At 42.6% G+C, this 26,566-nt stretch overlaps 1 protein-coding gene across 2 annotated transcripts in view; it reads right to left on the bottom strand.

Moving 5' to 3' along the window:
* PTPRB (protein tyrosine phosphatase receptor type B) overlaps positions 1 to 26,566 on the bottom strand; it is a 108,246-nt gene that overhangs the window by 40,926 nt on the left and 40,754 nt on the right. For both annotated transcript variants that reach the window (XM_014786721.2, XM_087442024.1), the window contains 10 exons: positions 25,325 to 25,582; positions 23,513 to 23,776; positions 21,469 to 21,738; positions 19,507 to 19,767; positions 14,915 to 15,181; positions 11,052 to 11,315; positions 6,725 to 6,988; positions 5,943 to 6,206; positions 4,865 to 5,128; positions 2,473 to 2,742 (listed from right to left, as the gene is read on the bottom strand). In XM_014786721.2, the coding sequence (XP_014642207.1) occupies positions 2,473 to 2,742; positions 4,865 to 5,128; positions 5,943 to 6,206; positions 6,725 to 6,988; positions 11,052 to 11,315; positions 14,915 to 15,181; positions 19,507 to 19,767; positions 21,469 to 21,738; positions 23,513 to 23,776; positions 25,325 to 25,582 (2,646 nt within the window). The remainder of the gene's footprint in view (positions 1 to 2,472; positions 2,743 to 4,864; positions 5,129 to 5,942; positions 6,207 to 6,724; positions 6,989 to 11,051; positions 11,316 to 14,914; positions 15,182 to 19,506; positions 19,768 to 21,468; positions 21,739 to 23,512; positions 23,777 to 25,324; positions 25,583 to 26,566) is intronic.

Below are 26,566 nucleotides of genomic sequence, written 5' to 3'. Positions count from 1 at the left end.
CAGTCTTGTTCACTGTATGGATCACTATGGTCTGAATGTTGGTGCCCCCCCGAAATCCGTATTGAAACCTAAGCCCCCAGGTGATGGTGTTAGGAGGCAGAGCCATTGGTCATGAGAGTGGAGCCCTCGTGAATGGGATTAGTGCCCTAAAAAGAGGCCCCAGAGAGTCATCCTTCTGCCATGTGAGGACCCCGCAAGAGGGCGCCGTCCATGAACCAGAAGGCAGGCCCTCACCAGACACAGAATCTACCGGCGCCTTGATCCTGGACTTCCAGCCTCCAGAACTGTGAGAAATAAATGCTTGTTGTTTAAGCTCTCCAGTTTATAGTATTTTTGCTATAGCAGCCTGAACAGACTACGACATGGATTTAACTAGGATTTTTGTCCAAATCTTTATGTCCAGGCCACCTTTCTGAGCTCAGGCCCATATTTTCAATTTCTGTGATCACCTCTCTCTGCAAGCCGCTCGGGCATCTCAGACTCAGTACAGAACTGAACCCTGAAAACTTCCCCTGACACTCCCTCCTCCTGCTTCTCTCGTCTCAATGACTGGCATCGCCTTCTACTGACTGCCCAGGTAGAAACTCCGGAATCTTCTGTTCCTCTCTCTATGCTCCCCTCAGCCACCAAGTGCCATCTCATCCAGGGCGGAGACAGTTCCTGACAGCATCACTGCTCCTCATCAGGCCCGCGCTGGCGCAGCTCTCCAGCTCATCACATCTGCACCTGCATCACCTGTGACCCCGTCACCTCTCTGACCATATCCCTCCGCTCCCGTTCTCACTCTGCCCCGGGAGGCGGCCTCTTCGCTGTTCCTCCAACAGGCCAGACACACTCCCGCCTCAGGGTCTGTTTGCTCTGCTGGGGGACCGTCTTCCCAAACATCTGCACGACCCTCTTTCTCCCTTTTCAGATTTTAACTCAAGTGTCACTTCTCAACAAAGCCTTTGAGGACTGTGCTGCCTAAAACTGTGAGCCTCCCACGCCGGCTGCCCCACTTCCCTGCTGTGAGGTTCTCGTCAGTGTTTATTACCATCTAACCTGCTTAAGATTTTCTGCTTATTGCTCTCCTTTATGGCCTTTCTCCCCTGCTAGAACATAAGCTGCCTGCCCACGAGGCTTTGTTTTCCTCACTCTGTGATCCAGCATTTAGATAGCAGGTGCTCAATCCAAAGGAATAGATGAACATCTCCCACCTCCGGTCTCCTCCACTCAATCCATCCCCCGCTGCCATCCGACTTATCTTTCTTAAGGTATTTTTATTACAAAACATTCACTCTCTGGCTTTCATTGGCCCCTCACTGCTTACAAGATGAGAAATACACTCCTGAGGAAGGCAGGCCAGGCACTCTCTAATCTGGCCCCAGTCTGCCCTTCCAGACTCCCCCCTCCCTCAAGAGCACACACTCCAGCCACCCACGACTTCTCACTGCTCCTTCTCCATGGCCCTGTCTTGGCAAAGGATGGTCTGTCTGCACGGGGTGTCCCACCTTCTCTCCACCTGGAGAACTGCTTCATCCTTGGTGACAGTACTGAATGTCACTTTTATGAAGACTTCCCCCTTCCACCCGACCTCCATGCTCCCCTGATGTTGGACATTCCTCTTACACACAACTCTTATCACAATGACTGCCACTTCTTGTCCACGTGTCTGTTTCTCCCATGAGTCAGTCAGCTCTTCCAGGACAAGAAGCCTAATTCATCTTTATGTCCCAAACACCATCACCCCCTCTCAAATGTAGATACTTAATAAATAAGTAATCTATCAGACCAGTGTTGTCTGAATAACTGCCCCCAAAGACGTCCATGTCCTGATACCCAGAACCTATGCATGTTACCTTATGTGGTGAAAGAGACTTTGCAGATGCGGTTAAGTTAGGGATCTGGAGATGAGAGGTCATCCTGGGTTATCCAGGTGGTGACCACTGTAATCACAAGTCTTTAAAAGATGGAAGAGGGAGGCAGACGAGCAGAGAAGGTGATAGGTGACGGGCAGAGGTGGGAGTGGTGCCATTGCGGGAAGGGGGCCATGACCCAGGGAATGTGAGTGGGCTCTAGAAGCTGAAAAGGGCAAGAAATGGATTCTCCCCAGAAAGTCTCCAGAAGAAACACAGCCCTGCTCTCTCTTGACACCTTCATTTTAGCCCCATAAGACCCATTTCAGATTCTGACCTCTGGAACTGTAAGATAATAAGTCTGTGTTGTTTTAAGCTGCAAAGTTTGTGGTAATTTATTATGGCAGCAACGGGAAACCAACAGAGTCAGTGTTGGTGAAAACTCTGAGCTGGAGTGTGGTGGGCTGCAGGCTGTGTGAGCAGGCGGCTGACCTAGAAGTGGTAAATCCTGGTGAAAGTTACTACTGTGTCAGGAAATACGTATCCTCTCCCAGGGTCACTTAATCCCTCTGATGCTACAGTTCTGCAGGATAGCAGACAGGGAGACACTCGTACAAACAGCAGCTGTGTGAGTTACCTGTGCGGCCTTCAGCCTGGGCTCCCTTGCTGAAGAGGCCTCCACTCACGGTTAGGATCTGTATCTTGTATTTCTTTCCTGGTGTTAGGTCTTCAAATTTGTGCTGCTTTGTGGTGGCTGGCTCTGAGGTGTTGCTCAGAAGGATCCCGTTTTCAGTGAGAAGCAGGATGTCATATCTTTCTGCCACGCCCACAGCTTTCTGCCAACTTACCATTAAGGAGTGGCTGCTGTAGGCATTGTCTGCAGTTACTCCCTGGACGGAAGCTGGGACTGCAGAGACAGAAGAGAAGCAGGTTCCATCACTTCGGGTCAAGTGACCAACTGAGAAAACTCTCCTAACTCGACTGCAGTCCCAACGCGGCCCCAGCTTGATCTGCTGCATCAATGCTCCCAGTGCCCTGAGGAGAAAGTATTTCTTGGCAGGAATTATCTGCATAACTGCTTTGATTCTCCATTTTCTCTCTGAATTTAGAGAGGCTCTTGAAGTCAAACAAGTGGAAGAATTAGTGACAGCGACACTGATATGTATGCAGAGTAATGTGTATTTATGTATCTGGAAAGCCGAGGTAGTTTGGGTGACTGAACTATGTCGCTCATACAGACTTTTATTCCCAGGGTTAAATCAAGTCTAGGCTTCAAACCTTGACCTAAGCCGTGGTGCATCAAGTGTTTGCGCTGTGGCTCCTGATGTGAAAGGCAAAACTGTGTTATTTGTTAATAATACTTTCTGTCCTAGGCTCACGTGTTTTCTCCTTCTACGTAATCTCCTGAGATCTCATCCACTCCTGCGGTCTGAACTGCTACCTGAGTGGTGACAACTCCCAAACTTAAACTTCTGGTTCAGATCTCGTTTCTGTTTTTGCAAACGACATCTTTCCCTGGATGCTCTGCAGACACTGGCTCCCACTGGACTCCTCCTCTCCCTGGTGACCCCTTTAGCGTCCTCTGTCTCCTTCTCTTGGTCCAAGTCACACACTGGGCTGTCACTCTCTCCTTTCTGCATATAATCCAACGTGAGTCATAATTCTGTCTCCTAAATCTCACATCTCTCAAATCTCTCCACTTCTGTCCTCTCTGCTGCCACAACCCAGGACAACGCCATCTCTCGTGTGCATATGGCAAGTCTCTAGACTGCCCCTTGCCCCTCACCTGCCACTGTTTCCACCCGCACACTGGATCTGGCACACTCTCAGCGCACGCCAGTGCTGACGGCCCTCTAACGGCCCTCTGTGATCCTGAACACCTCGACCAGGCGCACAGGCCCTGCACGACCGGGTCCATCTACTTGCTGGGCCACATGGCTCACTCGCTTTATTCCAGCACACGAGATCCTGGTAGGTCCTCAAGTGTGCCAGGCTTTCTCTCACCTCTAGGCCTTTGCTTTTTCTGCTGGAGCCAAGTGAACACACGCTTCCCCAGGATGACTCCTCAGTGTCTGTTTAAATGTTACTTCCTCCTGGAAGCCCTCCCTGACTCCTCCTGTTTGCTCCTATGACATCTTGTAACAACCTTTATTTTCGTACATATTATGTTGCGCTGTCTCTGTCTCCTTCACGAGATTATAAGCTGCTTGAGGTTAGGGGTCTATCTTGCTGCTGAATCCATTTTCTAACATAGTAGTTGGCATGTGGTTGGAGATACACGTACGTGAAATAGAAGTGCATGGCAGGACACGGTCTAGAAGCCCAGGCCCCTCAGCCACAGAGGTGGCCCTGAGAAGGGAAGACATCCAATACACATGGTGCCACAGAAGAGAGAGCATGAGGTTCAGAGCTGCAGACCTAGATTTCAACTACAGCTCTGGCTCTTGTTACATGAATCCTTGATAATGGTTCATAAAATGAGCCCTACTCTCCTTGTCTGTAAGATGGAGAGAATGACCTCTAGTGTGACTAGAGAGAATTTTAAATTCCCGACATATAGCAGCAGGTGCTTATCGCTTATTCTTGTTTTAAAAGTAATTTAAAATAATAGTGATATTGATATAAATAAACAGATACATTATTAATTCATTTGTTACTTGTTCTTTAGTTATCACAGGCAAATAGATGGCACAGCTGTGTACTTTTGTTTTCTTAAAAAAAGAATTTTGAGAAAGGAGTGAAATTTTGAAAAATGCATAGTTAAAGTCTGCTTGTTAAAATGTTTATACCCTCTAGCAAAGGGTAAAATTTGAATAAAAATCTATTCAAATACTTTGGTTTCAAATTACCTTTCATTTATTTTAAAAATCTCTATTAAGAAAGAAAAATGTGAAGAAAAACTATGAGAAAGGCTCTTGAACCCACATTGAATTGTACAAATTCAGGCGGTTTTGAATTTGGATATTTTCGGTTTGTGAAGAGCTAAGCCCGCAATGGAGAACGACTGGCCCTCTCCAGGCGATGCTCACCTGTCCGTCCGAGCGAGTCCACCTGGTTCCTCAGGGACCCGCTGACCGAGGCGACCACCACCTGGTACTGCTCCCCTGCCTCCAGCCGGTGGAACGTGTGCTCAGAGACGTGCTTGGGGACGGTCTGAGACTCAACCTGCTGACTCTGCCTGAACACTGACACCGTGTAGGAGTCAACATCTCCCCCGCCAGGGGTCCACTTCACCGTCAGGCTGTCTGTGGCCCCATTGGGAGAAACGTGAATATTTTTGACAGTGCTAGGAACTAAAAAAGAAAATAAATTTAAAAACCATCACTTAAAGAATGAACTGTGGAAATTTTCAACCAAAGTTTTTGTGCTTCTTATGTTTTGGCGTCTATTGAAAGAATGCATGCAAAAAAATTGGTATCAATTTACCATTTTTCTCTGACCTTTCTGCCTGAACTGGGGTGGAAGGGGGAAGTCTGGAGGGACATCAAGTCCAGGGAGTAGAAACGAAGGAAACAGCGAGGGCTGGTTAGGTTGCCGTGATCCAGGCCTTGGACTTTTCTCATTGACTAGCTGTGGGACTATAGCTGGATTACTTAACTTCTGTAGTTTCAGTTTCCTCATCAGAAAGGTGGTCATGATAATAATAGGAACCAGCCCAGAGAGCTGTGAGATCTACATACACGAACATATGCCATACATACATGATATATATACACATGTAGGATTGAACAAAACGTACATGTAAAGTACTTTGCTGTGGACCTGGTTCATGGCAAACTGTCAATGAATGTTAACTATTTTAGCAACACTCCTAAGAGAGTTCCAGAGAAGGAATACCCAGCCAACAGAGTTATTTCTACTTAATCTGTGTGCCTTACAGGCACCAGCTAGTCACATCAATTCAATGCCACTTCTCAGAAAGCTTTTTTTCCTTCTCCTATATCATACTTCACTTTTGTTAATGCAGCTTGGAAAACATCGTTGTCACGTTCTCCCTTCTCGCCATCCCCTTTTACCCTCCAAATCCTCGGTCAAAACTCCTGGCTATGCAACATGCTGACTACACCGCTGCATCTAGTCAGGTTCAAGAGCCGTGTTTCAAATTACCTGTGAAGCCCTCAATGAAGGCTGACCGCTGCACGTCTCCACTGATGGTCAAGACAAGAATTTTATACTGGCGCCCTGGGGTCAGGGAGGTGAATCGATACTCAGTTGCAGTATTTACAAGGTGAAAAGGAGGAAATACTTTCATGTCATTGAAGAGAAGCTGGATCTCATACTGGTCGACGTCCCCGTTGGCTCGTGACCAGGTCACCTGAAGATCCTCAGTGCTCCGATTCCGCAGGGTGAGATCCGTAACGGGCTCCGGGACTAAGGAGGAATATAAGAAGACTCTGAGGAAAGTGACTGAGCAGAGTTTACCTGCACGGTAATTTATGAATCATGTTCAAGGAACCAGCCAACATCTCCCTCCCCCAGATAAACCGCTTGAAGTGTTTCATGCATAATTAAACAAGAAAAATTGGAAGCAACCATTAAACTTGTGATTTTTTTCCTGACATAAATCTTATATGCTAAGTGTTGGTAGAACATAATTATAAAATGAGTTATGATCTCAATCATTAGATATGCTAAGAAGTCTAGAACTGTAAATGCCACAATGCAGGGGGACAGGGAATAAAAATGGGACACTGGGCTTCTCCCCCATTAGGCTTTCTTTTTTCTACCAAGAAACAGTCTGTCATACAGGCCATGGCTTGGCCATGAGGCTGGCTCCAAGTGAGGCTCGTGGGAATGTAATTTACTCAGATTCGAGGCTCAGATAAATTATTTACTTTTGTGACCTTCGAGTCCCAACCAACCACCAGATTTTGCCTCTTTCCACTTACTTGTTCTCCCGTTCCCCTGCTCGCTGGCCTCATATTGTCCACTTCTTGTGCTGACAGTGACACTGTACAGACGTCCAGGGACTAGCTTAACAAACACACACTCGTTTTCAGACTTGGGGATGCTCTTGGTTTGAACGAAATTGTTTTTGTTTTTAATGGTGACTTCGTAGTGATCAAAGTCCCCAGCGGCGTGCACCCAGGACACCTTTAGGTAGTCACTCCTGGCTGAGTTGCTAATGCTAACTCCCTGGACCTTGTCGGGCACTGAAAAGAGAACAGAGAACAGCTAAGACTTAGTGATTCTGAGTGAGCGACTGATCACAGATGACAACCCGGGACAATAAAGGAAAGCGAGCAGATTTTTATTGTGTGCATTTAAAAGAAAAATCTTAGATCTTCAGTCACAAATTTCTGGGGGAGAAAGATTGTTACACTACTTGGAGTGATTAAATGGATCTTTTAACAGAACCTGATGAATTAATTCTAATCCTGTTGTTTGCCTACACAAAATGTCATGTATAAGATAGAACATTAAACATGATAACTGATGATTAATATGAATGATAGTGATGATATTAATAATTCCAACATACCTTGGAGACTTAAGATGTGATAAAAAGTTACCAAGAAGAGTATAAACAATCCAAAAGAAAAATGGAAGAAGAGGAAACACGTAATAAATACATGAAGACGTCCAACATCCTTGGTGCTGAAGGAAATGCAAGTCAAGACCACAGCAAAATTCTGTTTTATATCCATTTGATTGGCAAAATTTAAAAACCTGATAAGACCAAGTGTGAGAGAGGATGCCCATTCACAGGAGATTGTATGAATGAACTGGTACATATACACAGTGAAATATGATATAGCAGTCACAATTAATTTCTTCTTAACTCAAAACACAAAAATATAGATTTCTTGCTTTTAACATCAAAACAAAAAATATGAATGAATCTTATCAATATAATATTAAGTGAAAAACTAAGTCCTAAAGATTACGTACTGCCTAAAATAACATTTTTCATAATGTTAAAACAACTAAAAATTTTAAAATCCATAATTTTGGGGCTATATAAATAATAAAACTATGCAAGATGGAAGCAAGAGAGAGTTGAAAATAGGAGTTGAGATGATGGTTACCTTGGGAAGGATTAGTGCAGTGGGAACCACTTGATTACACAGAGATTGTTGTCAAGTCTTAGCTTTCATTTTGGGTAGTGGTTTCTCATGTATATATTAAACTATTAAAAATTATTAATAAAAAATTTATCAATAATAATAAATAAATAATAAAATTATTATTTTAATTAAACCATTATTTAAATTAATATTTAAATAAAATTATTATTTAAATTAATAAAATTATTAATTAAATGCCTAAATTAAATTAAAAGCCTAAAAATAAGTAAAAGTGGCAATTGATGCATGGTTTCCTGACGCAAGAATTATGATTAATTCAATTTTGTGTACCTGAGGTTCCCTCCAATAACTATATAAACAATTCTGTGTACCTATCGTTTTTCTCCTAGTCAGTTGGTCAATCAGTCAGTCACTCAATTGGACAAAGCCTGTGTCCAAGTCTTCTCTTCTACTTTCCCGCAAAGCATGAAATGACACAGAGAAGTCAGTATTTTGGCATCTAAGCCACAGTTTTCACGATGCTTCTCACACCTACCAGTCGCACTGTGATCCTGTGTTGGCCTAAGTCTGCTAGTTAGTTTCGTATTGGGATACCTCTCACCACGGATACGGAGCAAAGACAGGTATGGTTTCTTCAAGATATTTACCCAAACCAAGTACAGGGCTGCTGGAAGTTAGTCATCTCAGAGTTAAGGGGAGGAAATTCTGAAGACGTTGCATGGGCTAAGAAAGTCAATGATCCAGGCAATTTACTGAAGGCAAAGTAAGTTTTACAGGAAGAAACCGCTGAGCACCACGCTCGTCGGTCAGGGGCCCTCCAGGAGGAACAGGACGTAACTTGTGAGACTTGCCTTGCTGCACGGTGAGATGATGTGACACTTGTATTGACATTTTCACCCAAAAATAGAACAAGAGCCTCCGAAAAGGAGAAGGGCAGTGAGACAATTGGCCAGATCAACAAGACAATCCCCCTGACTCGACTCTCCAGTAAACGAGTCTGTCGGGCAATTGTTCGCCTCCATCAGCCAGGCACAAAATCCAGTTCATGCTGGTGGAAAGCCACAGGGCGCCATAAGTAAATAGTAACTTTTCTTGACTTAAAAACCATCTTAGCACACGGCCTTGCAGTATGAAGGTCACGTGGACAGGAGGCATCCGTGAACTGACGCCAAGGGAAAGCAAGTGGTTAGGGGTCAGATGACACATCCTTTAATTTCTGGCTATTTTTAGCCTCCAAGTTGATCAACATAAGACTCTGACATAAGCCTGCTTCATAAATGGAAATCTGCTTTTCAGATCTAAGTCATTATTGTGACTATCTGTATATAATCAGACTTTAAATCGTTTAGGGGTAGGGAATCTCTTTCTATCCCTGACTAGTACTCTCGGGACATGATGTAACAGAGCCAGGCTGAGCTCACTGCTGGTCAGCCGTGTGACCAGGACAAGCCACAGTTTCTCTCTGGGACTTTATCTTCAAAGGAGACAGGATGAGACCATCTACAGGCACTTTCAATGCCAGCATGCTGTAACAACGTAAATCAGTGGTTCTTACCGTTTTTCAGGTCACAGAAACTATGAGAATCTGATAAAGCCAGGCACTCTCTCCTCGAGGAAATGCACACACACCTTCCTTTCCCCAGCAACTTCAAGCACAAGTTCCTGAAGTCTACCATGGAGCATGGGGGGAAAACCCTGATCTGGGTGATTTCTGATGATTCTTTTATCCATCAGACATCTATTGGGTGCCTACGAGGCTCTGTGCTGGGTTATAGGGTGATGTCAGTTGTCCCAGATCCTCATGGAAAAACTGACATGTTTAAATGCAAATATCAACCTATAGCTCAGAGGAAAGGTTTGACAAAATGCTCATGTCAACCTGAAGCAGAAATCTCAGATGTAAACTCTAGCAAGCATAAGCATTTGGGAAAATGGTAGCTGTCTAAATTCCGTTCTTTCCGGCACGTGGAAGATCCAGCATTCATCACCTTTGCTAAGATTTTGCTCCCTAGTCCCAGGACCCTAAAGGTTCACATTTCACCTCGTGTGACAAGGGATGAACAGTGGTCTTGATCCACAGACCTTTTGGGAAGGACTTCAACAGAGAACTTTGTAGGCTCTGGAGTCATTCAGAACTGGGTTCAAACCCAGGATCTGAGACAGACTGGCTGTTTACAAGTTACTTAACCTCTCTGAACCTTGGTGTCCTGATCTGTAAAATGGGAATAATTACAACCACCACCTCAACAAGGAGTTTTAAGGATTAAGTTACTTAACAAATGTAAAACCAGGGGCTAGCCAGCAAAAAGCATTCCTGAGACAGAAACATTGTTACCATGTTTGAATATACCAGGAATTCCAGCAATGAAAGTGGTGTTTATCTCAGTCTAAGGGTAACATGTGCTCACATAAGGAGTTTCTTGGGTAAAATATGAAGACAATGTAACAATTCTGTGATACAGTCGCCTTTAATCCCATCATCAGAGTTGGTGCAGACCTACGATGCCCTGCCCCTATCATCAGAGTTGGTGCAGACCTACGATGCCCCGCCCTATCATCAGAGTTGGTGCAGACCTACGATGCCCACCCCTGTCATCAGAGTTGGTGCAGACCTACGATGCCCGGCCCCTATCATCAGAGTTGGTGCAGATCATCAGAGTTGGTGCAAACCTATGATGCCTGCCCCTATCATTAGGGTTGGTGCAGATCTATAATGCCTGCCCCCATCATCAGAGTTGGTGCAGATCTATGATGCCCACTCCTATCATCAGAGTTGGTGCAGACCTACAATGCCTGGCCCCTATCATCAGAGTTGGGGCAGATCTATGATGCCCGCCCCTATCATTAGGGTTGGTGCAGATCTATGATGCCTGCCCCTATCATTAGGGTTGGTGCAGATCTATGATGCCTGCCCCCATCATCAGAGTTGGTGCAGATCTATGATGCCTGCTCCTATCATCAGAGCTGGTGCAGATCTATGATGCCTGCCCCTGTCATCAGAGTTGGTGCAGATCTATGATGCTTGCTCCTATCATCAGAGTTGGTGCAGATCTATGATGCCCGCCCCTATCATCAGAGTTGGTGCAGATCTACGATGCCCACCCCTATGATCAGAGCCGGTGCAGACTTATGATGCCCTGCCACATGGAGCTGGTTGGTATGGAGCCTGTACCCTCCATGGCCTCACCTGTCCGCTCTTGGCTGAAGGCATGACTTTCATACATGCCACTCCTTGTGGTTATGGTCACGTTGTAGAGGCGGCCGGGGGTGAGGGAGCTGAAGGAGCATTCGCTGACGGACTTGGCAATAATGAGGGACTGGACCACCCTGCTGTCGTGGGAGAGGGTCACCACGTAGCTGTCCACATCTCCTGAAGCCGGTAACCAGGAAATGCTGAGGTAGTCATTACGGCCAGAGTTGTTCACCGTCACTCCACTCACACTCGAGGGGACTGTGGTTAAAAAGGGGGGAAATTTAAAAAGAAGACCGCAATCAGAAGTCTGAGTCTTCTACCGCGGTCAGCTCAAACAGTGAGGACTCAGGATCGCCCAGGAGGTCACGGGGAATGTGAGGGTTTCCCTTTAGCTTCCGGAATCTGAGTGCTCTCGCGTCAGGAGGCTACCCAAAAGAAAGAGGCAGGAGGCCTTGTGGAGGCATCATAAACACAAGGATGCTGCTACTGCATCTTTATGGCGTTGCTGTTTGAAAAGTATTTTAAGTGGAGGCATTTTATGTGAGGGTGTCAGGAGTTCCCTCTGTGGGAAAGGGAATGAATGTTATACCATACAAAGGAATCAGCTCGAACCAAACTCATCAACAAGACAAAGATGTCTGAGGGGAGACGTGAAGGACGTGGTGGCTTTTCTAAAGGGCTTGGACTCTGGGACGGTTCCATCTTCTCGTGATGAAGTTATTCATTCCTGGGGAGTCTAATAAAACACAACTGGAGGGGTTGTTTTCTCTTGGCAAAGTATTTCCTGCCCTCTAGCGGCAAGAAATAAACCTAAACACCTCTCCTGGAAGGAACAAGTCTGGAAACTGGACCCACTGGGCAGAGAAAGCTGTTGTGATAAGGGGCTGTCTGATGCCGACCTCAATCACTTGTTTATTTCAATTGGGATGCCACAAACATTTACTGAGAACCTGCTATTTGCCAAGTACACAGCAATGGAAAAGACGTGGATTCCTTCAAGGAGCTCCCTGGCTAGAAGCAGAGTCTGCAAATTCATCATTGTGGATTTGAGTAATAGTTGCACCATGTATCAGAAATAAGTGCACAGTAAATAGTCCTGCCACCAGTGAACATCAGAATAAAGCCCTATAGGACAGATGAACTGCACTACATTAGTTGATTAACTTCAGCTAAACATTTTCATACAATTGTCAATATCAGTGCATCACACATAACGAATGGGATTTGCCTAGAAGACCCCTGAGAATCCTTCTAATCTATTGTACTCTGACATTGTGATTTAAGCCCCAAAGTCTTCTTCACGCTTACAAACACTTACTCATCACCAAAAATTATAAACAGCACCCTATTGAAAAATTCTGCTGATGTTGTTCCATGTATATGGACATTTCCCAGATATAAAGTTGGACTTTTAGCCATAATATTTATGTATTGATGTTTTCTTTCCTTCCTTCCGTCTTCCTCCATCCTTCTAACCATCTGTACATCCCTTGGTTGCTCTTCAAAGAATTATGCTTGTTTTTCAAAACTGCTAGAAATATTTGCAACTACTAACATTTTATTAGAAAAAGATACAATTATCAAAAGTTTTGCCAAAAATATAAATTCACCTTTAAGAAAAAATAGATATAAAATTTTTTTGTTTTCCTTTAGAATGAGCATTTTCTCAGGTTAGAATTAGATTTGTTATGCATATCTGATACCTTTAATTTTAAATATGTTGCCACCTTATCTGGGCTGGGAGAGTTTATTTATGTGTTTCAACGTGGTGGAAATATAAGTGAATGAGAAAACTTTTCAAAATTATTTCAGCATTGACCAATATTTCAGCAATTTGAGTAGATGGTAATGATTATCAAGGCTTTAGCCATTGAATTTTTTACAATCTACTGTGTACAAAATTTACTAATCTGGGCATCTTTCAAAATCTCTAGTTACTGTGTTTCTGCAGTTGTACTCCATTTTTCTCCCTTCTAATGATAATGTCTGCACTCTTAATGTGTTTGAATAAAATAACTCATGCTTATATTTATCCATATTTTGCCCTTTCCTCAAACTTTATGATCATTCTTCACAGAACTTCTTGTCTCTTTTTTGTATGCTTGTCTTACATAATGTGGGTCAAATACTGATACCTTTATTACAATTAAAATTCAGTATAAAAATAATTACAAGTCCACTGACTTCAAGTCATGTCAGATACCAAACTGTTTTATTCTATCACAAGAAGTTGGACAGCCCCGTGGTATTTGAAATGGGAATTAACCTGTGTGACAGAGTCTGGCTCGTTGCTCACCAATCCATTTCCTTTTCCTCTGGGACACGCAGCTAGACTGGATTTCTCAGCCTCTCCCACAGTTAGTGTGGCCATATGACTATGTTCCTGACAGTGGAATGTGGGTGGTGCTTACTTCTAGGACTGGTAATCGCCACTGCCCCCCGCCCCCAACTTCCACTCTCTGGAGAAATGGAGAGACCTCTGAGCACCCAGAGGAAGGAAGAACCACAGATGGTAGGAGCCTGGATCCTCGAATTACTGCTTGGAGAAGAACCAGCCAACAGAGCTGTCCAGTCCGGAATACCCACATTGCACAGTTGTGTGAGCAGGAAATCAGTCAGTCTATCTGACTAACCCCACTGCAACCGACTAGGAAGTGGATGCAAGTTCTTCTCAAAGCCCCCTCAACTTTCTTGTTATTTCTCCTTCCGCACTCCGAAACCCAGTGTCGGGGTGATTACTGGGGATGGATTAGAAGACGGAGGCTTAGAGAAATAAGTTAATGGCAGAGCTAGGACCAGAACCTCGGTTTCTTGATTCCCAAACGAAGCTTTTCAGTCCCCGACTCCCAATTATGCTACACTGATGGGTGGTGTCATGAACCACTGAGAGAGGAGAAAGAAGGTACCAGGAGGAAAGATGGGCATTAGAGTCAGCCACCACAGGATGACAGAAATGGGCGTTCCTCAGTGAGTTTTCACCAAGACTGTGGGATATCTTTTCAATGACTTAGTCACTCTTCTGGGAGAGTTAATGAAGTCAACGTTCCGTGGGTTCATGAAGTAGATGAGATTCATGATCTTGGAAAAGGACACATCTTTGAAACCTGCAGCTGATACTCAGAATCTGAGCATTGGAGATACAGGGGGAGCCTGAAATCCAGCTTATCATAATCCTATGAAACTAAGTAGGCAAAGCCACCGAGCTGACGCTGAGTTCACTAACAATTATCAAAGTTTCTATTAGATTTATTTAACATTTTTTCTGCCTAAGAAGCTGGAACATACATTTTATATTGTTTGTGTACATTCTTTCTCTGTGTCATGTAGGAAATATGTACATATGACGTGTTTGCTTACTCAGCTCTCTGCCCTATTTGACTGTGAGCCCGTTAGGGTCGAGGAACATCCCTGAGATGGCAGAGAACACTTGTTTAATGTTGCTTATGAAAATATACATGATCTGGGAATTTTATTAACATAACTTTTGACCATAGGAGTTGGAAATCATTTCCTTTCTATGTCTTGAAACCAAGAATATGAAAAGGAGTAGAAGATTTAAAAAAAAAAATCTCATTACTTGTTTACCTTAACCTGACATGAACAGGAAATCAGCTGAATGAGAGGATGAGCATAGGCATCGAATGACCATCACATCATCACAGACAGTTTCTCTAGGCTCTCACCCGTCCTCTGAGTTCCATTCCTGGGAGAGCAACATGTACCATCTGGATGGTATTGAAATGTGGCCTTTAGGAAGGTCAGAGATGGGTCTGTTGTTAGGATGTTTTAAAAATTCTAGGACACACTCTGGAGGCTCCATGTGCTCAGACTCTGTAGGTCCCAGACAGCCGTCTTACCTGTCCTCCCCTCCATGACCACCTGTCGGGAAGAGATCCCTCCGCTTACTGTGGTGACCACCACGGAGTAGAGGCTGCCCGGCTTGAGGGAGTGGAAGCTGTATTTGCTGGTCTCACTGGAGACACTTTCGTTTTTGATGACCACGTTTTCATGGATCAGTAGGACTTGGTAGAACTCTATGTCTCCCAGCGCCCGGGTCCAGTTAGTAAATAGACTGCTGATTGTCCCTTGGTTGGCCACATGCAAACCAGTCACTTGGGCAGGCACTAAGACAGAGAGAAGAAAAAACAGATGACCAAGTGTCACCCTAAGGAAGTGTAACAGAAATGAGTCAAAAATGGAGACAGTCTTGAAAATGCTAGGATATATATATATTTTGCTATAGACTGTCTGCTCTATTTCCTGTGGCAAGTGGAGAACGACTCCCCATAGAGACTCTACCATTCTGGAAAAGCTACTTATACGGGAATCAAAATTATTTCAGATGCAAGGATGAGATGCATGCCTATTAAGTAGTTTTGATTTTAAATTTTAAATAATGAAAGACTGCTATTTTTGAAGACTGCTTACTTAACGTGATTTTATCTGTTCCCACCCTGTGGGGACTCAAAGCCACGTGACAACCTGAGCCATGGTTGTTATGGGTGGTACTGGGAAATCTCTGCAACCTGACGATTAGGCTGCAGTCTAGAAAACTGGCTGATTCTTTACTGGCACCTTCTGGAGAGGACTATTACTATTTCATGAAAATGCTACAATAATATGTTATATTATATAATAATAATAATAACTACTGAGTGCCCACTGTGTGCCAATTATGGGCTCTATGCTTTATAGAGACTATATTATTTGATACTCATTCAAAACTCTATAAAGTTGATTTCCTTATTGTCTTTACTGAAGAAGAAACTGAAGATCATAAAGTGTAAGCAACTTAGCCTATATCACGATGCTAACAAACAGTCAACCTGGGGTCCAAAGCCTGAACCTGTCTGACTTGTGAGCCCGTGCCCTTTTCCTGATTAGCAATTACTGTGATTTCTAACCTCCCCATTAACAAATCTTTTACACAGATCTTTAAGTTGGCACTTGATCAGCACACATCTTCTTTGTGCCTCTTCCCTGAACTAGGATAATCAAAGGGATTGAAACCTTGGTACAACCCTTCTCAGGATTTGTTGACTTTTGGATTAAGATACAAACATTTTTATTAAAAGATATTACTATACATGGTACAGAAGATTCAATTCTAATTCCAAATTTCATATGGAAAGCAAAGGAATCAATACGCCAAAACAATTTTGAAAAAGAAGAAAAAGTGGGAGGACTAAGATCATCTGATTTCAAGACTTACTAGAAAACCACAGCAATGAGGACAGCGCGGTGCTGGTGAAAGGATAGACCATAGATGGATGGAACAGAACTGAGAGTCTAGAAACAGATCAAAACATGCCCAGTCAACCGATTTTTTACAGAGATGCAAGGGCAATTCAGTGGAGAAAGGATAGTCCTTTCAACAAATAGGGCTGAAATTATTAAATGGCCATTTGCAAAGAAATAAGTCTTGACTCATATCTCACACATATGTAAAAATGAACTCAAAATGGATTATACATCTAAATTTAAAACCTAAAACTACAAAATTTCTGGGAGAAAATCTCTGTGACCTTGTGTTAGGCAAAGATTTCTTAGATATGACACCAAAGCATGATGCATGAAAGAAAAAATGATAAATTGATATTAAAATTAAAAACTTATTTTCTATGAGACAGACACACTAACAAATTAATGAAAAGACAAGCCACAGACTGGGAGAAAACATTGCAACACACATTTCTGACAAAGAACTTATATCTGGAATAAAGAATTCTCAAAACTCAAGGATAAGAAACAAACAACTCTATTAAAAAATGGGCAAAATGTTTGAAAATATATTCTTCCCCAAAGAAGATAATAGATGGTAAATAAGCATATGAAAAGATGCTCAAAACCATTAGTCATTAGGGAAAGGCAAATTAAAACCACGTGAAATACTACTACACACTTATGAAATTAAAGAAAAAAATCTGACAATACCAAGTGCTGCTGAGGATACGGAAGAACTGGAAGTCTCACACACTGCTGGTGCAAAAGCAAAATTCACAACCACTCTGGAAACCAGTCTGGTAGTTTCTACAAAATTAAGCATACACTTACCATACGACCCTGCAATCCGAGTGGTGGGATGATGAAAATGAGTTTAGGTCTTAAAGAATGCCTCAGATTTCCACTTCTGGCAGTATGGTGGGCTACATGCCAAGAAAGTTCCCCCAGTAAACACAACTACACGTGTTGGATGAAATATAAAAATGTAAATGTATGATTGAGTTGTCAAGAATGTAAGGAATTCTCAGAGACCCAAAAATAAGTGATAGAGAGGTAATTCCATCACTGAAGCAGACTCATCTTAAGGGCATCTCTCAAACTTAAGCTTTGATGTTGTAGCTTTGCAGGATCTGTGAGACAGGAGGTAAAGGGTAGGGCTTTCCCAGGCTGAGGAGCCTCATAGGTGACCCTGCATAACATTGGATCCTGAAAGGTTCCATCCACGTGTGAGCGAATAAACGTGCCCTCTCTACTCCCCACATCACCTCAGCCTCCTCAGCACCAGGTGGAGAAGAAACACTTTCCATGGAGGATTCATAACCTCAAAGCGGCTTCAGTGAGTGTGCAACCCAAATTCCTAAAACCTGATGATCAAAAACCTCAAGCTGACAATTTAGATTAAAAGAGTCCGGGTTGATAGTTGTCTTGTGCACATGAAAGAATCAAATGAAAACAAAATTCTCTCTGAAACTCACCTTTAAACATGGCCTCAAAGAAATCCCACAGAATAAAATTCCAAGATATATGAGTTTACAGTAAAAAGCACAAACATTTAAAGATGTACTGCACCATGAGCAAAAGGCAGTAGACTCAATAGACAACAGGACTGAACTCCCAAGGATTTCAGATTTGTAATGATCAGACACAGAAAGTAAAATAAAAGTGGTCAGCTTGCTTATGGCAACAGAGCAGGGTAATGGGAATATGACTAAAGAGCGGCAGGGCACAAAACAGAGTTGGAAGAGAACCACGGAGAATGTTCAAAAGTGAAGAGCATAATGATTAAAATTTAAAACTCAACGGGTCGATTTCAAAGTAGATTAGCCAGAACCAAATAAAGAATTAATGAACTAAAACAAAGAACTGAGGAAATTATCCAGACTACAGCCCAGAGAGCAAATTCATGGAAAATATGAAATAAATATATTCTAGAATACCAGATACCAGGAGAAGAGACAGGGAATGGAGAAAAGCCAAGAGCTAATATTAGAGAGTTAATGGCTGAGAATTTCCGGGATTGATGAAAGGTACTAATGTGCAAGCACAGAAATCCCAACAATCTCAAGCAGGGCAAACAAAAAGAAGTCTACACCGAGAGCATCACTTCGAGACAACAGATCACCAAGGGCAAACGGGAGACCTTAGAAGCAGTCATACAAACAGATTACCCACAGAGAAATAAAAATTAGGCTGACAGCCAACTTTTCAACAGCAACAATAAATGCCAGAAAGACTAGAATAATATCTTCAATGTGCTGAGAGAAAATAACTTTCAACATAGAATTGTAACCCAGGGAAAGTATCTTTCAAGACTGAGAGCCATATAAAGACATACCCAGAAAAATGAAAGTGTAGAGAGTTTGTCTCTAAACTCTGTCAGTAAAGAAATTTGAAGAATGTTCTCCAGGGTGGAGGAAAGTCATCCCAGATGGAACTTCTGAGATACAGGAAGGAAAGAGGAGAAAAAAGTGGTAAATTGCTGGGCCAATCCAAAGATACATCGACTGTATAAAACAATAATTATATTTCTTGTGGGATTAAAAAAGGAGAAAGAAATAAAACACAGGGCAACAATAGTATATAAATTGGAAAGGGGAGTCTTTGATGATGACCTTGCTTCCTATTTCATTGAGAAAATGAGAGTTATTGAAAGATAACTGCCCACCACCACATCCATCCATCACTGGTGTCTGCACCTATATGTTCTCTCTTTCCAGCTGACCCTAAAGTTACACCACTTATGCACCTTTCTAAAGACAATGCCTTCATTTTGCTCTAGATCCCAAGCCCTCTGCTTACTCACAGAATGACTGAAGCAATTCTTCCCTCTCTCTTTACATCATCACCATTCCTCTCTCTTCCAGAACATTCCTATCAACACAAAACATGCCGGTATTTCTTCTATCCTTAAAAAATAATCCTCCTTTCCAATATACTTCCTCTTTCAGATGCTGCCCTATTTCTCTGCTCTCCTTTGTAGCAAAACTCCTTGGAAAAGTTGTTCTCTGTTCTGTTTCAATTTTACCAAAATAAACCCAAACAAAGTAAAACAAAGGTACTAATAAAGACAAGAGCTAAAATTAGTAAAACAGAAAACAAACAATAGGAAGGATCCATTAAACTATGGCCAGAGCGTAATAGGCACTTAATGAACATTTACAAGTTGAATGTTGAACAATTCAGCAGACAGGATACTTTTAAAGCCTAAAATTTATAAAAAAATTACCTGTTCTTCCTTTTGTTGAAGATGAATTTTTTAAGTCCCCACTAATACTGGTGACTGTAGCTACGTATTTTCGCCCAGGCACCAGGTCAGTAAAAGTGAATTCTTGGGCATCTCTGGGGAGCGACTTGTGGATGAGTAAAAGGTCTCTGTCAGCAAGTGAAATGATGTATTTCTCCCATTCTGCTGCAGGGGTCTGCCACGTGACACTCAGGGAGGTTTCATTGGCATGCTTGACACGAAGCTGGAGGACAGCCAGGGGGACTGAGGAGAAAACAAGGGAGACTTGGGTCACTGATCAATGCAGGTACACTCAAGTGCTCTGTAGAGAGCTGTTCTCCACCATCCACGGGAGCCTAGCATGTCTTTTCTGAACGCTCATGAGCATTAAGAACAAAAAGCTAATCACCAAAAAACTTTGTTCGTGTAACGTAACCAGAAATAAGAATTCAAAACAATGCTACTGGAAAATACTTTACCGGGTCATTTAATTTTGACCACATATTACTTTATGAGTGTTTATCTCTTCATATGAATTCTATGATACAAAAACATTTAATTCAATCTTGCCATCCACCAAACACAGAAACCACAGGGAAAGGTCCACGCTTGAGTATTTAGATGGAGTTAGGAGCATCTGGTACCCCCATAGCTTGGAAAGACCAACTGCTTCTTCCCTTCATTTCTGAGGAGGGGTCACTGATGTGTTCATGAAAGGAAGAGTAACAACAGTATCTGATTTAAGGACTTCATTATCCAAAGAATTGAAATTGCTTCCATTTCTTTAAAAGGTTTCAGTATTACAATTTCTAGGAGACATTGTTAAGAGCAAAGCGTTGGTCCCACAAACAGCAGGGAAACCAAAGTATGCAAGAATTAAGTATGTAAAATTATATTGTGATTTTTGCATCAGAGAAATGTTCTATAATTCCATTCTAATTGAATCCCTAATCTCTATCTTCCTTCTTCAACAGAGTATATAGAAAAGAATTGGACTGTTTGGATCAAAGCCTTCTTGAACTTGCCTTACTCCCCTAGGGATACAGTTTAAGAAAAGTTGTCCGGAGACTTATGTCGAGATGCTGAGAGCCCTACTGCCCTCGACTGTGTTCCCAGGTCATCTGAGGTGAGTGATGAAACGCTACAGAGGACTCAGATGCTTGTTCTGTGAAATTCTGAAAGTGGCTTGGTTTAAGCTTAAAGTCTGATCATCATCCGATGAGTATGAATATTTGGAAAACGAAGAGATTACTGGAAGACAGTTGGCAAGCTGAGGAGGCATCTTCCTTTTTGTTGACTTGCTTTTAGGAAGAACGTTGAGTTAATGTAGTTATTTCCTTATTATCAGGCAAGACTAAGAGAGGAGATGTTTGAATTTCACTCCAAGTATGGAGTATTCCCTGTCACGGGGATTTTCATAGACATGCTGAGCTCAGCAGGGCAACTCTCTTACTTGAAAGCTGAGGAAACAGACTCAGAGAGGCTGTGACTTGCCCAGGGAATTATGGTATAGTGGTGACCCCAGAATCCCACACCACGTCTCAGCACGCTCATGCGCCCCTCCCTAACACCTGGAGAGATGCCTCTCCACTTGCATAACCTTCTTGGTACCCGCAGCTCCACCACCAGTCAAGGTCAGGTCAAAGCAGTGCTTCTCTAGCTTGAGCACCAGCAAAGGCCGTCAACTACCTACTCTTGATGGAAAGATTCTCGGATTGTTTCCTTCCCATTCTTTTGGTGTTTAAAAAATGCCTTTCATTTATAAAATAATGGAGTTACTAGTGGAAGTGATTTTTAATGTTCTAATTTGACAAAATTAAACATTACAAACCTACTTCAGTCTGCAAGTCTACAATATCTCAAATTCAGGGAACACTGGGGGACGACACTGACGGTTCCCTGGGTCCCTGGGAGAGACACGAAATTAAGGTGTCATCAGTCATTAACACCTTGATATTTGCTCACCTGTTCTGCCATGGCAGCGCTTAGAATTCTTCAGATTTCCACTCTCAACGGTGACTTCCACCTCGTACTGTCTTCCCGGTGTGAGCCCCACGGCATCTAGGGCATAGTGCGTTTCCTGCTTTCCCACGGTGACGTTGAGGAGAACTGAAGAATCATTGAAGAGCAGGATACGATACTGCTCCCAGTCTCCAGCAGGGGGTGACCAACTCACCACTAGGGACCTCAGAGAACCATTGCTGTTGGCCTCCAGGTTCCCAACTTTCTCTGGAACTAAACGGTGAGATGATGTGAAAAGCAGACACTAAAAACTGAAAGTAAGGATACTCACTCACCTTTCACAGCAACAGCAGATAAGAGACCTGATAGCTGCAATTCAAAACATTTCTACCCCTCCTGATGTTTGGGAACTGCAAATGAGTGTTCTTTCCTCACTTTGGAGACATTTGACACTCAAGAAATGCACGCTAAAATCATTTCCGTAATATATCAGTAATGCGATCTTCTGTAACATTGTTGATAACCTAGCGATATGAGCGCTGTGTTTTATTGATCGCATACCAGCCCTAGAGACAATACTGATGTTGCTTCTAATGATGGTGACAACTTTGGAAGAGACTCTGGATGTTGTGGTCATGGAACATTCCATTCCTCTCTTTATTTTCTAACTGAAGAGATTCCTCTTGCAGTACAGCTCCGATCTTATTATTCCTTTGCTCCAAAACATTCAAGGTCTCTCCATTAGCTACAGAATAAAACATCAAGCCCTTGGCATGGCATTTGTGGCTTTCCAAAATCAGACCCTATATCCTTCCAGTCTTAACTCTGACTACCGCCCCCCCTTTCCCCACTCTTGAACGCTGGCCTCCGGTCGCACGTTCTGTGGGCCTGTAAGTCTCCTGGCTCTTCTGGCTTGGCGCCTTTGCTGATATTATTCCTTCCACCTCAAATGCCTGTCCCTCTTTTCCCTCTTCACCTGCAAAGACCTTCACGTTTTTTTAGGTCCCAGTTAAAGGCCATTTCCTCCAGGAAGTCTTCGCTGATCTTCTGAAAGAGAATTTTGTTCTCTTTTCTTTCTGACCATATGGGTGTTATTGGGGATCTCTAATAGCACAGACGGTGGACTCGGAATCAGACCGCCTGGTTTAACCTCCAGCCCCACCACTTACTGGCTGGACGACCATGGACAAGTTATTTGACATCTCCGAATTATCTGTAAAATTGTGATAATAACAGGACCTCTCTCGTGGTTTTGCTGTGAGAACTAAACAAAATCATGGTGTACAGTGTTTAGTCAGGGCCTGACACATGGAAATATCAACACAATTACCATTATTAAAATGAACTATTTGTATTTTGTGTGTGTATATTCTATATTTGTGTGATTAAAATGTAACTTCCTTAAAAGCAAGGGTCAGCAAAGCAAATATTACAGGATTTGTGGGTCACATATGGTCTCTGTCTCATATTTTTCTTTAATTTTCTTTTTATTTTTTAAAAATCCTTTAAAAATGTAAAACCACTCTTTGCTTGGGTCTATACAAAAACAGGTCACAGGCCACATTTGGCCAAAGGATGTAGACTGCTGAACTCTGCCATTTTAACAACTCCCAGAGCTCATTGTACAGTAATTTATACATAGAAACCACAGGATAAATGTTTGGTGACATAAGTTAATAAAATAATTTATGGAAAGCTTGGTTAAGTACTCACTGGCCCTCACATAAGAGCTGATCAGAAATGTTCTATTCATTAGTACCAATGTGAGTGCATTTATGCTACTTAAGCGATGTGACATGAAAGATCACAGGGCAGAGCCAGTCCCGGGATCACTCGAGAATCAATCTAAACACTTTTGCTTAAATAACTCAGATGAAGGAGGGAACCCTCTGCTTTACTCTGTACGTGGGACCCTGGCCCAGACGCCCTCAGTCATGTAGACTGTGCTTCCCAGGTAGGGAAAGCAGTCTCTTCTCACTTATTTTGTCCTATCCTAAGACGGACCAGAGAGTGATTTGGGCAACCGAGGAATACTCTGGAGACTCACCTGTTCTGCCCACTGCTGCCTTCTGAGCAGACAGTTCACCAGAGACACAGCTGATGGTAACTTGATAAAGTCGTCCAGGGGTTAAGTCTTTAAATTGGGTTTCAGTAACCTGAGGTGCTAACATTCTGGATTCCTTGATGGTGCCTTGGTGAGACAGGGTAATGTTGTAGGAATCCACATTTCCAGAAGGTCTTTGCCACTTGACTTTCAGAGAGGTCGAAGTGCCATCATTTGCCACCCTCAGATTTGAGACTGCCATGGGGGCTAAGTGGGAAGAAAGGAAAAGAGACTAACTCAGGATGTCTTACCAGTCTTGTGGCGAAATTCTGACCTGTATTTTAATCCCTACAAGCCACACTCTGTGCTCAGGTGAAAACAACAACTTCACATGGCAAAAATAATGCTGCAAAACCAAAGAAAGACTGTTCGGCTAGTGGAAAGAGCACAAACTTGACAGTCAGGAGCCTGGTTCTGGCCCAGACCTGGGCAGCTCTGTCCATCTCACTGAGCATAGGAGTCCTTACTGGCAAATGAGGGATTCATCAAAAGACCCAAAATGGTCTCTGCCAGTTCCGAAATTCTTTAAGTGGAACGCTCAAAGAAGTCTGTCATCCACCTGATTTCTTCTTGTCTTTATGTATTTAATAATGGTGAGCACATAATAAATACATTGCTCAATTGATCGGCCGTCACAAAATTTTGTGTGCTAAAAGTACCTTATTTTTCATATTAAATCATGATAAAGTTAAAGCTTAAGAGTTGTGTCGTTATTACATCAAAGGAAAATCATTACAAAGGAGAGACACTTTGGTGAATATTTTTTCGAACTTCTGTCTATGCTGTAATTTTGGGCCTCACTAACAGCATAATATAAATTGGCAACGTTTCATTAAAACAATCAGCATAGCACACTGATTTGCATAGGCCAGTCAGAATTGTAATTTGCTTTTGATATACATAAATACTTCTGAACATATATGGTACAGTTTTGTTGGGAATGTCTATACATCTTTGAGGTGTGATATGAAAGTTATGTAAATGTACAGGTGTCCCCAAATATCTTTCCCACCAACTTCCTATAGTTCCAGAACTCTCCCGATTAGAGTAATTTCTAAGGCACTATATATTTTAGAGTTTCTCCTAAAATTAGATAGCTTACCAAGAGAAGGGATTTATTAACACATTAGACCCACCAGAAGTGAGAATCCACTAGAATGTAAGCACCCTGAGGGCAAAGACTTTGTCTCTCCAGGACGTTGTTATATCCACAATGCCTCGCATACGGTATGCACTCAACAAATACTGAATGAATGAACGAATGTGTCCATGAATTATTCATTAAAACTTGGTGCAGACTAGTCTATCTGGCCACGGTAAGCTGTGAGAACAGCTCCTGTAGTAGTGGGTCTCAGGACACACTGTATGGATAGAGGGGGCTGGAAATGGCTGTTTCACGGGAGTGGTCTTTGAATAGCACCGAGGGAAGTAATCCTACTTCATTGTGGGTGATGTCACAAGGCAGAGGATGCCTGTTTAAGAGAAGGAAGTAGGAACCCTTACCAAGGAGACGGGCATTCAGAAAGAGAAGCTGAGACTGTATCAGTGATTAACTTTGCTCCTTCAGAGTGTTGCGAAGGGCTGGCCTAAACTTTACAATGAAAGGGAATCCCTCTTTCTCTAAGTAGAAAAGTGGACATATATTAAGGCCCTCTATAACATATGAATTTCAATTTGTCCTATATAACCATTATTCAAATGATTTAATAAGTCTTATTGGTCTGAATTCTTGTTCAGCTAGCTAGGGAGACTTACTCGTCCTGGCTGGTGTCCATCTGTAGCTCTGTAGCCCTGCAGCCTCGGTCACGATGGTGAGGTTGTACAGGTGGCCTGGCGCCAGGCTGTGAAAAGTGTAGGAAGTAGCGTGTCCATCCACTACACTGCCATGAACTAGGATCCTTTTATCCATTAGCATCAGCCGGTATCTTTCCACGTTCCCAGAGCCATGGGACCACGAAATCAGGAGTGAATTAGTTTTTGCTGAAATACCAATATCTTTCACCGGAGATGGCACTAGTGGGACAAAATGCATTTCCAAAGCATCACTCATAATTTCCTTATGGAAGATACAGACACATTTAATTCAAAATCACACATTCATTTATGCTTCTCTGTACATCCAACTTGTGTAATAACTGAAGAAAAGAGCACTCTTGAGACTTTACTGGAACCTGGATGAATGCTCTGTTCAGAGTCCACAGCCTAAAGCTACTTCATCCATCACCTGCCTGTCTCCTCTCTTGAGAGTTGTTAATGTAGTTTTTGTTGATGAAGTATGATGTGGCATAGCAGTAAAAGGAAAAGAAAAAAAGAGAACTATAGAAGATGAAAGATGGAAAGAGAGAATAAAGCAGGGAGGAAATGAGGGAAGAATGAATGATGAGAAGGACAGGACTTTAGGGAAGGGGCATTGCATCAGAATGTGTGGGTGCACGCAAAGACTTGTTCCAAACACAGGGATATTTAGGAAATACCATGCCTCAATGTTGTGAGAAGAATATACAGAGGAGGAAAACATTTAAGAAATAAGATTGATGGCACAAACTCAGAAAATGAGGCAGAAAATGCTGTTGCCTAAGATTTGAGTTAGAAGGGCTGTTAGGAAACATCTCCTTCATTTTGGAGAAAATTCTAGTCCCAGGGAAGTTCCATGACTCGTTCAAAATCACCCAGCAAGCTAGCAGCACAGCCACACCATCTTATTTTCAGTCCAGTCTTCCCACTGCATGGCATAGCATTTATTTGTCTATCTATCCATCTATCATCTCTCTCTCTCTCTGTCTATCTTCTATCTATCTATCTATCTATCTATCTATCTATCTATCTATCTATCTATCTATCTATCATCTATCTACCATGTATCTATCATGTATCTATCTATCTATCCTCTATATCTATCTATCATCATCTGTCTATCATCTATCTACCTGTCTGTCTGTCTGTCTATCTATCTATCTATCTATCTATATTTACTTATCTATCTACCTCTCTATCTAG

Source organism: Ceratotherium simum, chromosome 17 (assembly GCF_057802395.1).
Source record: "Ceratotherium simum simum isolate JZ-2026a chromosome 17, ASM5780239v1, whole genome shotgun sequence".
Lineage (NCBI taxonomy): Eukaryota > Metazoa > Chordata > Mammalia > Perissodactyla > Rhinocerotidae > Ceratotherium > Ceratotherium simum.
Note: the sequence above shows the minus strand (reverse complement) of the source record. Positions and strands in the feature narration are given on the sequence as shown.